The 17,488-nt window shown below is 42.4% G+C and overlaps 1 protein-coding gene across 16 annotated transcripts in view; it reads right to left on the bottom strand.

The window, feature by feature from the left end:
- Positions 1-5,153: 5,153 nt before the first annotated feature.
- PRRC2C (proline rich coiled-coil 2C) overlaps positions 5,154-17,488 on the bottom strand; it is a 105,682-nt gene continuing 93,347 nt past the window's right edge. For 8 of the 16 annotated variants that reach the window (XM_090050121.1, XM_090050124.1, XM_090050123.1 and 5 more), the window contains 5 exons: positions 15,067-15,170; positions 10,915-11,041; positions 10,052-10,132; positions 9,688-9,924; positions 5,154-6,992 (listed from right to left, as the gene is read on the bottom strand). In XM_090050121.1, coding sequence (XP_089906247.1) covers positions 6,732-6,992; positions 9,688-9,924; positions 10,052-10,132; positions 10,915-11,041; positions 15,067-15,170 — 810 coding nt within the window. In that variant the 3' untranslated portion in view covers positions 5,154-6,731. Of the gene's footprint in view, positions 6,993-9,687; positions 9,925-10,051; positions 10,133-10,914; positions 11,042-13,097; positions 14,119-15,066; positions 15,171-17,488 lie in introns of those variants that run through there. The other 8 variants (XM_090050127.1, XM_090050126.1, XM_090050125.1 and 5 more) reach the window with 5 other exon arrangements.

Here is a 17,488-nt window from a genome sequence, read left to right on the forward strand (position 1 = left end):
AAGATGATGTTCCTTTTCTGCTCTATTAGTAGACATTGTCAATGCATATTTCGCTTTTCCTAACCTTTCAGGTGTATTTTTATATACATCATAGCCAATTCAATACTCACTATGTTTATTTCAAATGCGTTCCTCTCCTCCCCCAAAACCAGCAGGTCTCATCATAATGTTGGCTATTCTAGCTCATGTATTTTGCTTTCCAAGTCCATGTTTTACAGTGAAGATGGAGTTTTATTTGTATTACCGGTTTTCGTTGCCATCAGACACAAGCAATGGCTCTATCTGGCTGAAAGACTACCACCATGGCAAGAGGTGTTTGTCAACATAGACAGACACAAAAACTGGAAAACTTTCAGGTGGGTGGTATGAAGCAAGCATGACCCCCAGTGGCCAGTTAAAAGAACACATATGCAACACTTCAGGAAGTATCCCTACTCTATTCCCAACCATCCCATTCAATTACTTTTGAGTTTCAGATGCCAGTAACATCTGGCCACATGCAATGGAGGGAAGGATACTACAAACCAGGAGTAAAAGGCTTAAAGGAGTTAAGCATGTCAGCACAGCATCTGAAGAAGTACTTATGAGACTTACTGGAAATAAGAGAGTTCATGAGTTTGAAACAAATGCGTGTTTGAAATTCTGAGTAGGAATCTTCAGGTTTAATTCACGGGAATATTTTAATTGTTCAGTGTCTGCCAGTGGCGCACAGAGAGGGATTCAGCAGCTTTTAGATCAGGAAAATGGAATAAGGAAAACTGTATACAGGTTTATTTTCTTTTGCATCAAGGCTCTTGATCAGCTCATGGCTGCATCCTGCTTGACCGTGCACTTGATAAATGGCCTACCACTAGGAATAGGATTACTGTGTCTGAATGCCCAGCACTGGTGGTTATAAGGTCAGAGTAACCAGCTTCTTTCTTCTGGGTTTTAAAACTGGTCTTCACTGGAGTTTCATTTTTTACTCTGTTCAGCAACACAATTGGCCACAATGGGAGGGTTATTTGCTTCTCTTACACATCAGATGTTGGCCCACTGCTAGAGACAAGACAGCTGAAATTAGATCTTTGTTAGAGGTTTAAAAGGTGGGAGATCATAGTGATAGAAAGTTAGAGTTGGAAGGGACTTCAGGTGGTCATCTAATCCAACCCCCTGCTCAAAGCAGAACCATCCCCAACTAGACAGTTTCATAGTTTCTAGGGTCAGAAGGGACCTGAGTAGATCATAGTAGATCGGGCTTTAAACTAGGCTCGTTGGGGGAAGGGGAAGACGAGGGCGGAGAAATCATCGGACTGCCAGACCAAGCAACACCCACAAGTACAGCCCAGCCTAGACCAATGAGCAAAACGTATACACAGGTAAGCGACAGGGGCCAGGGAAATGCTGTGATTAGGGGGCCAGTACACACATGCCACAGGAGGCCTCAAATGCCTCTACACAAACGCTCGTAGTATGGAGAACAAGCAGGAGGAACTCACCCTCCTGCTAGCTGACGCCAACCCGGACATAGTGGGGCTCACTGAAACATGATGGGACCCAACGCATGACTGGGCAGTGAATATCAAGGGCTATAGGCTGTACAGGAGGGACAGGATAGGAAGGAAAGGCAGGGGCGTGGCACTCTACATTAAGGAGGAATACACATCCTCATCAATTAACAAAGAATCAGAGGAAGGGCACTCTGAAGTGCTTTGGGTTAGAGTACAAGGCAGTCAAGGGGAAAGAGACTTAACAGTGGGGGTCTACTACAGACCACCTGACCAAGGGGAAGAACTCAACCAGGAATTCTTAGGTCAGCTCACGGAGGTAGTGAAGGCTAAGGATGTGGTAGTCATGGGGGACCTGAACTTCCTAGACCTTTGCTGGGAAGAGCAGTCAGCAAGGTCTGACCATTCATGCAGATTCCTAGTCAGAGTGCAGGACCTCCATCTAACCCAGGAGGTGCACAGCCCCACCAGGGGAGATGCCTTGTTGGACCTGGTGCTGGCCACGGGTGATGACCTGGTGAGGGGGCTGCGGGTGCTCGACCACCTGGGCGACAGCAATCGTCGCCTGCTGGAATTCACCATCCAGCGCAAGGTGGCAAAGGCATGCAGTAAGGCAGCAGCCCTAGATTTCAGGAGGGCAGACTTCAACGAGCTAAGGAGGATAGTCAGGGAAGCACTGAGGCCCCAGAGGAAAGGAGAGCCAGGTGTCCAAGGAGAGTGGTCGCTCCTTAAGGAGACGATCCTCCAAGCCCAAAGGAGGTAATCCCAACGAGGATCAAAGGGAGCAGGAGGGCACACAAGCCCCCATGGCTCACCAAAAGCATCCGGGAATGTCTCCTAGCTAAAAGGGAGGCATACACCCAATGGAAGGGAGGGGACATTACTAGGGATGACTATACTGCAGTTGCTTGGGGATGCAGGGGGGTAGTTAGGAAGGCCAAGGCAGAGATGGGACTGGGACTGGGACTAGCTTCCCAGATTAAGGACAACAAGAAGTCCTTCTTTAAATACATAGGGGGCAAATAGAAGGTTCTGGGGAATGTGGGGCCCCTGCAGGACATGTTAGGAAATTTGGTCATCACACCAGATGACAAAGCCAACATGTTTGACAATTTCTTTGCCTCCATCTTCCTAAGCAGGGACCGGAACAGCCATCCCCCCGTTAGGCCCCCCTCAGGCCCCAGGGGAGGTGCACCTAGGCCAAGGGTTAGTGAGGAACTAGTTAAGGAGTTTCTGGAGGGACTGGATGTATTCAAGTCAGCCGGTCCAGACGATCTCCACCCTAGAGTACTAAAAGGAATTGGCTGAGGTCATTGCAGGATCCCTGGCATGGCTTTACAAGCACTTGTGGTGCTCTGGTGTGGTGCCAGAGGACTGGAAGAGGGCCAGCATGGTTCCGATCGTCAAAAGTAGATGATCTACTTCTGACCCTAGAAACTATGAAACTATCATCTAGTCCGACCCCCTGCCATGGCAGGAAAGAGTACTGGGGTCAAACAACTCCAGCAAGGTGTACATCTAGCCTCCTCTTAAAGACCTCCAGGGTAGGAGCCAGCACCACTTCTCTTGGAAGTTGGTTCCAGATCCTAGCTGCCCTGACAGTGAAGTAGCACCTCCTGATGTCTAGCCTAAGATCATCCCAGCCAAAGCTTTGTCTATCCAGGTTTTGAAAACCTCCAAGGATCGAGCTTCCACCGTCTCTCTGGTTAACCTGTTCTAGTGTTTTACTACCCACTTAGTGAGACAATTCTTCCTTATATCTAGCTTAAATTTCCCTTGCTACACCTTGAAACCATTGCTTCTTGTTCTGTCATTTGCCACCACTGAGAACAGTCCAGCTCCATCCTCACCAGAACCCCCTTCAGGTAGTTGAAGGCTGCCATTAACACCCCCCCCTTCTCTTCTCTAGACTAAATAAGCCCAGTTCCCTCAGGCTTTCCTCATCCTGAGTCATGTCCCCCTGCCCCTTCACTATTTTTGATGCCCTCTGCTGGACTCCCTCCAATTTGTCCACATCCTTTCTGTCCTGGGGGGCCCAAAACTGAACATAGTACTTCAGATGTCGCCTCACCAGTGTCAAATAGAGAGGAATAATAACTTCCCCTGACCTACTGGCAATACACCTACCAATGCAGCCCAGCATGCCATTAGCCTTCTGTCCGTTTGTATTCAGCTTATTATCCACTGTAACCCCCAGGTCCTTTTCTGCAGTCCTGCTGCCCAGCCAGTCAGCCCTCAGCCTGTACTGGCACAGATTGTTCTGTCCTAAGGGCAGGACTTGGTATTTGTCCTAATTGAACCTCATGATATTTCTTTTGGCCCAATCCTCCAATTTACCTAGGTCACACCAAATCATAGCCTTACCCTCCAGTGCATCTACTACACCTCAACTTGGGTGTCATCTGCAAACTCACTGAGGGTGCACTTTATGCCATCTTCCAGGTCGTTGATGAAGACATGGAACAGAAACAGCCCCAGGATCAACCCCATGGGGCACTCCGCTTGATACTGGCTGCCAACTAGACATCAAGCCATAGAGCCCACTTCTCCAACCAGTTCTCTATCCACCTTACAGTCTATTCATCCAGCCCATACTTCCTTAACTTGCCTGAGAGAATGTTGTGGGAGACCGTATCCAAAGCCTTGCTAAAAATCAAGGTACACCATACCCATTGGTTTCCCTGCATCCAGAGAGCCAGTCGTTTTGTCATAAAAGGCAACTGGGTTGGTCAGGCATGATTTTACCCTGGTGAATCCATGCTGACTCTTCCTAATTGCCCTTTTCTCCTCCAAGTGCTTAGAAATGGATTCCTTGAGGACCTGCTCCATGATTTTTCCAGGGACTGAAGTGAGGCTGACTGGTCTGTAGTTCCCTGGATCCTCCTCCTTTCCTCTCTTAGAAAGAGCACTAGAATTGCCCTTTTCCAATCATCCAGGACTGCTCCTGATCACCATGAATTTTCAAAGATGGCCAATGGCTCTGCAATCACCTTTGGGTGCATCCCATCCAGCCCCATGGACTTGTACAAGTCCAGCTTTTTTAAATGGTCCCCAACACGTTCTTTCACCACTGAGGGCTGCTCACCTCCTCCCTAAACTGTGCTGCTGGTGCAGTAGTCTGGAAGCTGACCTTGCCTGTGAAGACTGAGACAAAAAGAGGCACTGAGGACTTCAGCCTTTTCTGCATCCTGTTACAACGTTGCCACCCCCTCAGTACAGGACCCACACTTTCCCTGATCCTCCTCTTGCTACTGACATACTTGTAGAAATGCTTCTTGTTGAAAAACATTTGCTAGCTGCAAATCCAATTATGCTTTGGTCTTCCTGACTTCATCCCTGCATGCCTGAGCAATGCTCTTATATTCTTCTCTAGTTATTTATCTGTCCAAGTTTCCACTTCTTATAAGCTTCCTTTTTGCAATTTAGTTTACTGAACAGTTCCCGGCTAAGCCAAGCTGGTATGCTGCCATACTTGCTAGTCTTCCTAGCAAGATGGACTGCAAGAGAGGCAAACTTGTTTCAACTGCTTTAACATGTTCAGCTGCTATTTAAAAATGTCTTCTCAAAACTAAAATGTATGTCCTTCATGTGACAAATGTGACATTTGGATACTTCACACATCTTTTTGCCTATAGTTTAGGCTAATGAAACTAAAAAGATACTTTATTTAGAGAATACTTTATTAGTTTTTGTAATCAAACCCATGTAAATAAGACCTTACATATTTAATACAGTGCGTTACCCCTGTACAAATGGAAAAAAAATTAAGTTTAACATTTCTAGACCAATATGGCTGTTAATTTCTGTACAATGCCAACTCACAGTACAAGTGGGATACTTTTTTCCAAAGTTGACATCACAGCTAAAGTTTCCAAAAATTCAAATTATATATATATTTATATAAAAAGATAACCAAGAGCAATTCACTAGGCATCAATAGCAGCAACAGCCTTTCCAGCCTTCTGCAGTCATCTGAACAAAATTATACACATTACACTTTCAGTTCACTCTTCCCTCCAAAAAAGGTAATAAAAAAAATCCCAGAAAAAACAAACAAACTAAACAAAACAAAAACAGCAAATTCTGCTACTGATGGGGTACCTGGTGCTTTAAACTTCTCAATCATTGTCTGGGGAAAAAACCCCTCTAGAATAACATTATTAAAAACAGCTCTGGTATAGCACAGTCACTACTACATATCATAAGCAGGTACAGGATATCTTACATTCACAGAAGTATCATACAGTACTGTCCTACAGCTATAATACTAGAGATACAATTAAAAAGGCATTATTTGACTTTGATTCTACTTTCCAGCACACAGTGGGCAAGAAGGAGGCGCGATAAAGCTCTGATATAAGAACGCACCTTTTTAGATAAAGTTCTCTTTAATGTCATAAGGTTTTTCTTTAATCTAGTGGCACAGTTCTAAGTGCTCATTACTCTATACAGACATAAGCTGGAAACCGTTTAAAGATCACGGGCTTCAGATAAAGATAGCTGAACAGAGCTCATTTAACTATTAATGCAATTAGCCTGTAAATCCAAGGGGTGAACAACTAGGGGGTGTGTGCGCGTGTGTGTGGGCACAGAGAATAAATAACCCGTGTGCCAAGGAACACTTATATGCTGTGATCTAAATACAGCATCACGCAAAACTGAAGCAGTAGCCACCAAAAACTGCCCTTGAAGGGGAATTTGATAAAACCTCAATGTTGCCATTGGCATCCAACAGATACCATCAATTGTAAAGGGTAAGCTATTCCAACTTGCTAATTTTTTACTTTCTGTTTTTTTATTATTCAAGAGCAGCCTCTTCAGTCACTAAAAAAACAAAAACAAAAATGAACACACATTACTCTGTCCAGCACTTCTGACCTGTATGTTCCGATACACACAGCTTAAAAATAAGTAGCCAAAGAACAGAGCCTGAACAGAGTATTCATTTTGTCAGCTAGGAACATGGCTTTTTGGCCACTTACTTTGCTGCTGTGCTTATGCATTTTGGATAACATAGATGCACATGCCTATATACACATACGTGCATGTGTATATACACATGCACACCTTACCAAAACCAGACTTCATGCTGTTAAGAAAAGCTGCAAGCCCAAGGAGCCTAAAAGCTTTACTGGACATGCAGCCACTTATGTCTCAGTGCCAATAGCTTCTACCTCTCTTGTCCTCTGAGCTACAGGGTCATGCTGCTGGTCTTATCCCCTGTTCCCCACAACCACGCAGATTTTAAGATTTTGTTTCTTCTGTCTTGATTGCCTGAGGTTTGATTGGTCCAGTTCTAACAGGTTTGGTTGTTGCAGGAGGTGCAGGGGTGGGTTTCTCTTCCACTTTCTCCTGACAGACCCCAGAGGAGTCTGCCATTGGTTCTGTAGGTTTGCTTCCATTTTCATCCACTTTCTGCATTTTGCCCCCTATTGGTTTGCTTGGTTGTTGCTGCTCGGAGAAGAATCGCTGTGTGGACTGGAGAACCTCTGCTCTCTGCTTTGCCTTTAAAAACAAAAGAAAACCAAAACAAAAAGACAAAACAAAAAAAAAACAAAAACAAAAAACAAAACAAGAAAGAATTGGGATAAAACCACTTTTTCTTTGTAGGTTCTCTCTCTCTCTCCTTTTTTTTAAAAAAAATTGCATGATCAAGTTTACAGGTCTGGCTTTTCCAAAAGGGGAAGATCTTGCTATGCTTTTAGTATCTTCTGCAGGTACTCCCATGCCTGACAGTTCTTCTCATTAAAAATAGACTGTTAAGCCTAATCCTCCCATACATTTCCTGCCACTATTTCAGAATTCCTTTCCCCTTCTGGGGGCTAATTCTGAACACTCTGACTCAGATCCCATTAATATCTGGATTAAACTCTATGGCCACGTCCAGATGAGCACGGACACTGGTTCCCCTGAGGACAAGCAGCAGCAGCACATCTCGTGCTACTTGTCCCTGGGGAATACCTGTACAATGCACCCTCTGGCATGCAGCAGGTTACTCTGGATAGGGTAGGGAAGGCTGGCCCACAGTTGCTGGCCCCAGCAGTCTTACTTGGGGTAATGGGGGGCAGGGAAACTACAGCCATGGCACTTCTGCAGCTGGGAGCTTGGCTGGGAGCTGGAGTGTGGCTCCAGTAGGCCAGGCTCCAGTTTTAGGTGACATGCATTGCAGCCATGTGCACTGCCCCACCTTTTTTCACGTGGGTTTTTTTTGACCCCAGGGTCTCCTGGAGTCAACTCCCTCTCCCCACTGTATGGTAGTAGTGAGGGAAACACACAAATTTGCTGTGCATAGTTCTGCAGACTGGTCCAGGGCACATGCTTCATGGCCATGCTCATCCCTATTATTTTTAAGGAACTTGTAAAACACAAAACACTGCTTTCCTCTAGTTCAAATACAGTAAACTGTTCAAATACAGTAAACGTTCTGTTAACTGGCATCTTACAAGCTGGCATGCTCAAATAACCACCATGCTGGCTTGTAAGAAAGTGAAACCAGAAGTGCCCACCGTGGCACTTCTGGTTTCTCCGAGCCCCCACGGCCTGCACTGCCAAACCCCCATGGGCTGGGGGCATAACAGGCTGTGCAGAACCTGCCTCCCTGTCCCATGGCGTCTGCAATGCCTGTGGGAGGGGCGGCAATGTGACAGGAGTGTTGAGTACACCCTTGATGCAAGTGTTGAGTACACAACCCCTCTGCCTTGATGACACTGGGATTCAACATTCTTATACTTGTTGCATAAGCTCCATCAATACTAGCAATAATTCTGCCACTGTATCATCTTGACTGGTTTTGTGCAGGGTTATATAAGAAAAGCAAAAAAACACTGGAAGCTGGCCACACCGCAACAGAGGAAAAATTTTAGGAACTCAACATACCAATACAGTTATACTGTCCCACTGCAGCTAAAGCCTCTATTCTACCCACCCCATCTTCGTGACAGGCATTGCCACAATATTTAGAAGCACTGTTTTCCCAAAGTGGACATTTTATCCACTTTACAGATATGTTAGAGCAGGAATAACAATCAGAAGTCTTAGTTCCTTGTTGCCATCACTAGATTGTGCCTGAGCAGTGATAAGACTGCTTTCAGCACAATAATGTGGGAACCTGGAATCCTTCTGCAGACCCAAGGCCAACATCAGCAGCCCATACAGTTCAAATGTTTTGTTCACACGTAATAAGTTATTTCTGAAATTGTTTGAAAAACACAGGAGGAGGTACAGAAAATAAGATTAAACAATGTGTTTGCTGTCTTAAAGGGAAATTTCATGTGTGACAATCCTGATTCAAGGTCACACCAACATACTGTTCACCCTTGTGTGTTAGGTTTACAGCTAATTTGTAGTCCTAGCTGAATTGACAAACAAAGATTTAAGTGAAGGACTGAAATTCTGAAACATTTTCCACAAAGCCTAATTGCTTACAAACCAACCAACCTTTTCTACCTTGCTTCTATACCCCGAGGTATTTGACATGGAATGACAAATAATTAGCAAGAGTTCCTTTAACCTGAACTCTAAGGAGCTGGGTAATCAGTTATGCAAAATATTGGCAGATGAGCACAATTTATTACAGTACAAGCTTATGGTGTTCCGACACAGGCTCCCAAAGCCACCACAGTTGCCTCAGCTTGAAGGGTCCCAAAGTGCTTTACAAGTTATGTACATAGTTCACACCATGTACTATTGGAATAGCAACAACCTTTTGCATGAAATGTGTCAGCTGTGTAACAGTTTATAACAGGACGAGAGAAGTGCTGTTAAAGTTACAGGGAAAACTAGCCAGGACTGAACTTAGAAACTGGCCAGTACGTTTGGGGCTCAGTGCTACTCTGAAAGTTATGCGGTATCTTCGGTAATCACAGCTATTCAGGATCTTGGGTTTTATCTCATCCAAAAATGCAGTCTCCTAATATTAAAAATCTGAGATTTCTTTCAAGTGATGACCACTGGCCACAAACCCCGCCCCCAACCACATTAGAGCTTGCTGTCAATTACTATAGTTGTAATTCCTAAAAAAAAGTGCTACTGGGAGGGGGTAAGGGGCGCTGTTAGATGTGGTCTTTGTTTAGACATTAAAATATCTGGTTAAAGATCCAGAGGCATCTTAAGACATGATTCATAGAAATTCTTGCCTTCCTGCCCTGCGAGCTGTCAAGACTGAACAGTTGTTAACAGCATGGCTGTTCAAAATACTAACCTTCACATTTTGTTCAGCCTTCATCCCAGCCTGGGCCTGATTGCCTCTGACTCCAGAGAGCGATCCACAAGGACCTCTGGCCACATGCTGTAAACGAGGGTGGCTAATAAGGCCTGTGGTCATCTGAGGTGGCACCTGACTAGCCAGTGCCATGGGTGGCCTCTGAACAGGTGCTGGGAAGGTGTTAGTATGTGGGGCTCTTACCAATGGAGGGATCAGGTTAGGCTGAGAGGAAATCTAAGTTGGGGAAAAACAACAAAAGAAGACATTTAGCCATTAGAAAATTGCCAACTAGATTGCATGTTGGCTTCTCATTCGAGGAGTGGAGGAAGAGGAATTGTGCCTACTAGAAAATTATACTAACGTCAAGAATGTAGCTGGATTTCTCTTTGTGATAGGCCATGTTTGGATTCCAGAAAAAGAGTTGCTCCAACAACTGAAAACTCTAAATGACATAAAATGGGGGGGGAAAAAAAGGTGTTCAACCACTTTTAGCAAGCTGAAAACTAAAGACATCACTAGTAAAATGGGCTTCTTACAGATACTAGCATAAAGTTAACTCATTTATCAATCCAAAAATCAAAATGAATCCTTAAGCCAAATACTCCAAATCTATGCAGACATATCTTATGTTTTTATTCGCAATATCTATTTATCTAGAAGCTCAACCACGTCCAGTTATAACCTGGCTGTTGTACCTTTTAAAGATGGTTGCTGCAATTATTCACGTGTACAATGGATCCTTTTACAACTACATTTCCAAGAAGAGCCTACGAATCTGTTTGTTGTTTGTTTGTTTTTTTAAAGTCATCTTAAATATGCACTGGGACCCTTCAGAGACACTGAGCTGTTTGCGCCCCCCGCCTTTGCTCCTAAGTTTGTACCGCAGTTAGGTGCTTTAAAAGCCCTGTGGGGAAGCCTGCAGAACAAATGTCTGTATTAGATCAATGCAAACTAGGACTATTAACTTCTTTGATTTCAGGTGGATAGAAATTACTGAAAATTAAAATGCATGACAAACCAGAAAACCTTCATTAACAGTTAAAATTTAGACAAAAATTGTGCCTCATATGAAATCATTTGCTTGATTAAAAACGTTCTTCACTGAGTTTCAGAACTGTACTTGTAACCCCTCATAAATAACAGGGCCCATGAGCCTTAAAATGTTGTGGGATTAAATTTAGAAAAATCAGCAAGTTTTCTTCTAGGAAGCCACCAGTTGCCCACCTGGGGTGCGAATTGTGGAGGAAATGGCTGTGTCATTCTCACTGCAGCAGCTGCCGACTGAAACTGCTTCTGGTAGACAATGCTGTTCATTTTATTGGACTGGTTGTTAGGACTTGTAGAACTGGCCCTTGAAAAGAAAGCAACAATTAGAATCAGCACACTGCTACCACCATGTGGATGCTTTTGTCATGATGCCTTTCTAGCTGGAAATCTAACTCAAAAAAAACCAGTCTTCAGATATTAGAGATGCTACTGTTGGACTGCCAAGGCAAATGAAGCCAGGTTATGGTAATTCCACAGAGAAAGAGTGAAGTTTATACTACTGATGCCAGAGTGAAGAAAGAGCATGTCGATCACTCCTGACTCCATCCACTTTTCATTTCCTTTTTATTACTTCTCACTCAGCTTGTACATTTCCCAGCACAGGAATCTGTGACAACTGACAAGTCAGTGATCCTTGCAGGAAGTGAGGTGTGAAGAGAGATAAGAAAATAAAGGGCAGACTTCAGCTCTCCCTGCCTTGCCTCCCTGATTGGCTGCTGCCTGGCCCCCCGGCAGCGGGGTAAGCACTATAATAAATAAATTCATTTTTGAAATGGGGAGCCATTCAAATTTACCAAAATTATGGAGGAATAACTTGAGTCCAACAAGGGATAGCTTGAGTCTAAAAAAAAAAAAAAAAAAAAAAAAAGGGTTGTGAATCAGTGCGCTAAGCACACCACAGGAGTAGTTAACTTGTATAATTATATCTATTTTCATCCCCACTTCCCTTGCTCATGGCTTTCTGGAAGTTGTTTTCAGGATGAAGTTTTCCAGGACTGGTCTTTGCCAGGAATTTCTTCCAGTTTGAGGGTTAGTAAACTTGGCCCAAGACTGTAAAATGTTGGAACATTTTGAATTGCCATAGAACCAAAACAGATGATACCCGAAAGCTGAGTTTTGGCATGCAGAGCCTGCATTTAGGAATACTATATAGCTTTATTCTGGAGGAAATGGGATTCTAATGGCTCTAAGTTTCATGTACCGTGCATGTTGGATGCATTTCTTATAAGGTGTTAACGAACACTGATTTAAAGCAAATGTGTGCGCAACCAGGCAAAACGCACACAGTTTTGTTAGCTTAAAACCAGTTCATATTTGTAGTTTTCAGTTTGAACTAGGATGAATGCTCACAAATCTCAAGTCTTTCAGTCTAGCTGCACAGAAATTATGGGGGAGAGGCTTTTGAAGCAGCTGAGGGATCTGTTAGTGTGCAAAAAAAAATACACATGCTCTCGTGGGCTTTCTAATACGTCTGGGAGAGGGAATGTCTCAATTGTTCAATTTACATGTTGCCTTTTTTTTGCAACTGAGCAAAACACCAACTTTGGAGACAGAACTTCCTTTTTTTTTTTTTCTTTTCCACCTCCCCACCCCCGACAAAATCTTCTCCCAATGAAATCACAACAACTGTACTAACGGAACACAAAAGTTGTATCATTAAAGGGATGTTCAACTTAATTTTAATAAGCCACATCTTCAATGAAAATTGTCAGAGTGGAAGAAACTGCTCAGTTTAGGTAATTTGTATGTTGTACTGTCAGTATAACTGAAGAGGTTTATAGTTTGCTGAAAAGACATTTTTATTTTTGCTCTTCTGCTAAGTACAGCAATTGCAAATATGTATATATACTTGTAATTAAAAGGACATATCTGAAGAGTAGTTAGACCATTGATTGGATGATCTTCATTTCTAAAGTCAAGAAGTGCCAAAATTAGAGTTAACTTCAAGCCTTCAATGTCCAGCATCTTTTGATAAGCACACACTCCTATAGGCACAGGATAGTACACATTAACTTTCCTTCTAGAATCTGAGGATACATGTGAACTGCTAAACAGTAAGTTAAGCAAGCGTGAGAGAATAAACTATTACCAAATACTGAACATGTGTACTTAGTTTGTATTAAAAGTTTCTGGAGATACTGCATTTCAAAAACCATAATGTATCCACAAGGGGGAGAGCAAAGCTGTGTGAGAATGCAGACTTCACCATTTTCCAACTGAGTATTTAACCATACATCCATATTTATTTCCATAGTCCTGAAGCAGGCTCAACATTCAGTGATCTCAGTGAAAGTTCTGTTTCACAACTGCAGTCTTTCACAGAAGTAGATAATTTCACAAAGATACAAGCAATGCATGTACTATAAATCACAACTTTTTATTTTTGAAGAAAAGCAGTTACATTTCTTACAGAGATATGAAAATGAGGAAAAGTAGAAATGTTTCCAGAAACTTTCCTCCAAAATTCCCTCTTACTAGGGCCAAATACAACTGATTCTGTACACAAGCACCTAAACACAGTCAGTATAATGCAGTAGAAATCTAACCTGCACAAATGAAACTAAAGAGATTTTGGAAGTTATGATGAAAAACAAAAAAAGGTCAACTATCTGCCTAGCAAATTGATGGCAAGCAATTTAGCAACCTGCTGACATTGAAAACACTTTTTAAACTACATTATGCAACAAAATTTGGGATGATTTGAAATCTAAAGCAACCCAAGGAGTTGGATATTAAAAAGGCACTGCAGGATTAACTGGCTTCATTCAGAACCAGGGCACAGACATCAAGCCATAAGTTCAGACCCCCAAGCCCCAGCATGCAACTGCAACAACACCGCTTACATTAGCGTATCTGAACAAAAACATCTATGACTAAGATATGCTTGCTTCCAATACACCAAACATGTCAGTATGAAAATACTTTGGATGTGTCCCTCCATTGCATGCATGGTGAAAATTATAGTCAAACAAAACAGTTCATGGAGAAACAGCATAGAGTCACAAAATATCAAGTGCAGCTGCAGGTGAAATGTAGTGAACACTGTCCAAAAATGAATCTCAACTATGATTTGTAGTCCTCAAGTGCACTTTATAGTCCACTGAAATCTTCAGAACTTTCTAGCTCTATTTCTGCATCCATTTCTGACTTTAGGGCCTGCAGAAGTCATTGCCTTCTTAGAGTTTCTGAAAACACGCTCTTCTCACTCCAGGTGCAATCTGGCTGGGTTACAACATGACCTATTTAAAGGCCCATTAATTGAAAAAGCAGACTTTGGAAAACCCAAATCTCTGCCTCCTCTGGAGTAATGGTGAGGTGTGGTCTGAAAATGACTGCAATCTTCATCTCCTGGATATCAAAGGAATCCGAAAATTCTACCAACTATTGTGGAAGTCCAAATTGTCACATATCAGATTTGTATGAAATGAAAAGAGCTATCTCCACCCGATTAAATACTTAAACTGTCTTTAAGAGCTATGCAAACTAAAGTCCTTTCTCTGATTTCCAGGCACCTCTAATATGCACCGATAGTCTGTATGCTTTGTTCTCTACCCTATTCTGCCTAATTAAAAGGTTGACCCCTCAAGCAATACTGTGGGCACATCAAGAAAGAATATTTTGCATCAGCAACATTACATTTGACTTATACATTTCCCTGAAAAGTTCTTAACTCTTTCCTATTACAGCCAAATAGGCCTGGCAAATTGTGTATGCATTTATTTCCAAGTTTTAAGAACTGTAATCACAGAATATTTACAAACTAACATTTCAGAGATGTTGCCATAATACTCATTCTTTGAGATGTGACTTGCATGTGCTTTAGTTTATGCACTGCATAGGCAGTTACTATTCTCAGTGAAGCTAACAAAGCAACATCTTTGAAGAACTTACTCTAGCACTACCCTAAGGCAGGTCTTTGCTATCAGCCGTTTTTACATCCATTACTCATTTTTAAGAGTTCCAGTCTAATATCACTTAAAACATTCAATTTTAAGATTTTGGAGTCGAGGTTCTTTGGTTTTGGGAGTTATACTTCACTTGGCCTAACTGATAGCATATAGCAATGTTGTTCTTACGTTAAGATTGCTAATTAAATGATGTAATTTAGAAGCACTGCTAGCCCCTTAACTCTCACCACTTTCAAAAGAGCTGAAAGAAGTTGCTATACAACATCAGTCCGTGGGCTACCTAGCCCAGTAACCTGACCCTAAAAGCATCAAGTAGTTGAACAAGGACTGGCAACTGGCTACTTATCCATTATCAAACTACAAATACTGCTTCACAATACGCTAATTTAAAGGAAATCTGAGTTTAAAATGGCTTATTTACCGGAATGGACTGGAGGTTGGAGTGGTACTTCTACCAGTAACTGGAGGAGTTCCTGGTTTAACATCAATGCCGCTTCCAAAGGCCTTCAGATCCATTTCTGACATCTGAAGAAAATAAACAGTTTACATATGCTATTTTCATAATGGCAAAGTTAAATTATATCCATCAACTATCTTGCGCTGATAGTTTAACCCAAATATCTCCACTGGAAAGAAAAACAGCAGTAAAAAACCCCACAAATCAGTACAAGAACTTTCAATACAATGAGATCCTCCTACCCAAGGCCCTCATCAAGAGCAATTCCTTTACCACAAGGAACTCTTATTTTTTGCCCTGAGATTTCAAGCTTTTCAGATTTCTAGCGTCTTATATAATAAATTAAGTCCAGAATCCCTCCAGGTTTTTGGACCTCGACTCTTGGCTGCAAATGACTTTATTTAGCCCTCACTGACTGAAGCTGACCAACAAATGTTGAGCCTCAATGTTCCAGTCCGGCTCTAATTTATGCAGAAATGAAGAGCTCCACAAAATAATCCAGTTACAGAGCGTTAACTCTAAAAAAAATAAGGACACAATACAATAGCCAAAATAATGGAAGCAAGAAGTAACATGTCATTTAGCAGTAGAATATCCAGATTCATAGGGGAACAGTGGATCCCTGTGGTCCAATTGTGGCCCTGCCTTGGAAAACAGTCTGGATCAAGACCACTGCTATCTGAGATATTTCCATCTTTTATTTGCTACTGTAGTTTCTAGACAAAAGATGTAAGGTTGTGTAGTACCATAATCATGAACCTCCTATTCCCATACAGATTGCTCTAGGCTTATTTATTCACTTATTTTTTAAAAGAGGCTGTAGGCCCTATAATAGGCATATAATAGCCAAGGGACTGCAGCATGAACCTTTGTAGATGCAGCAAAAGGCTCGGTCCACAAAGAAAAGGAAGCCATCCATATATTTAACTAGACATAATCAAACAGAACACAAAGATGAGGAAGAACCATGGGTCAAATAGGCTATATACATTATATTATAAGTTTACCTTAACATCTTACAAGTAGTACTTTATGTAGTCAAATGTACTGTTTATTTTGCTGTGTTTTTGTTAGAATGTTTAGATAAATTGCAAAAAACACAGCAGCCTCGTCAGACTGTAAACTAAGGTGAAGTAGTAACAGAGCAGTGTGAAACTTGTTACTCCATTTGCTTTCACAGGGATATAAATCCCAAATAACTAACACCTTCCAGTGTTCACAAGAAATCGAGTTTAATCCTGTTCTAAGAGTTTCTAAAACCAGCCATCTATAAATACTTGAAATAGCTAGAGCGGACTTCTACTTTTGAATATCAAAATTTGGTCCCATCCAGAGCTCAGCAAACCAACTCAAGTCCCAAATGAAACAGAAGCCTGGCCAGTGTACTTATTTCTTCCCTGGATCAAGGCTACATAAGCACTGCCTTTACTGATGCAAATAAGTCTTTGTTAATGTGTATCCTAATAAAGCTTTCAAGCTGTGACTAGACTGGTCTCACTGGTCAATCTCCTCTCAACCACAATTAAAATTTAGCATAACAGAGGTTACCTTACAGTAACTGGAGATCTGCAAAATGTCTTATCCATTTGCATATTGCACAGTTGACACAGATGGGAACAAATACAAAATTTGAAGGGGGTACCTGATCAGTGTCCAGTCCCCCTAATGCAGGGGTGGACAAAATGCGGCCTGCCAGGCCATTCTATCTGGCCCACAGGGGCCCTAAAAAAAAAATTTAGAAAATCAATATTTAGCTGTCCCTGGCTGCCTGTCATGTGGTCCTCAATGGCTTGCCAAAACTCAGTAAGCAGCCCTTTGCGCGAAATAATTGCCTGCCCCGCCCTAACGGCATGTAAGCATGTAATAGGTGTTGAATCCAAAAGATAACACAGGCATCTCATGTGCCCAAGCTTGAAGATTTTTCTGGCAAGCAGCACCACTAGAGAGCAACAACACAAGCCCACTGGCTCCTTGTGCTTTGCAGCAAGGGTCACAAGGGTGGAGTGCACCTACCACACTCAGTCTCCTCTAAACTATGGAACTCTAAACATGCAGGACTTTGAAGGATGGCTCTGAAGGAGACTGGTTGTGGAATGTGCAGCAGGGCACCTAATTTCATAGAATTTCATTTACTGGATGTCTCTTTGGGATTAGGATGCAAATAGGGGATATTATGAAAAAGGTCCCTGAAAAGGGATGGTAAAGGAGAGTTGGGAGGCAGGCACTGAGAAGAGCAGGGTGGTACCTCCAGTTGTGACCATGTGTCCAAGACCTGTTTGCCCTTGTTAATGCATCCCCCATTTATATCTAAAGTGGGCCAGGAAGCTCTCAAAGGAAAGGAAATAAATCAGCTGAGTTGTTCAGATTTCTCAAGAGTCTTGTCAGA

This window comes from Crocodylus siamensis, chromosome 5, assembly GCF_052110815.1.
Source record: "Crocodylus siamensis isolate JL-2025a chromosome 5, ASM5211081v1, whole genome shotgun sequence".
Classification (NCBI taxonomy): Eukaryota; Metazoa; Chordata; order Crocodylia; family Crocodylidae; genus Crocodylus; species Crocodylus siamensis.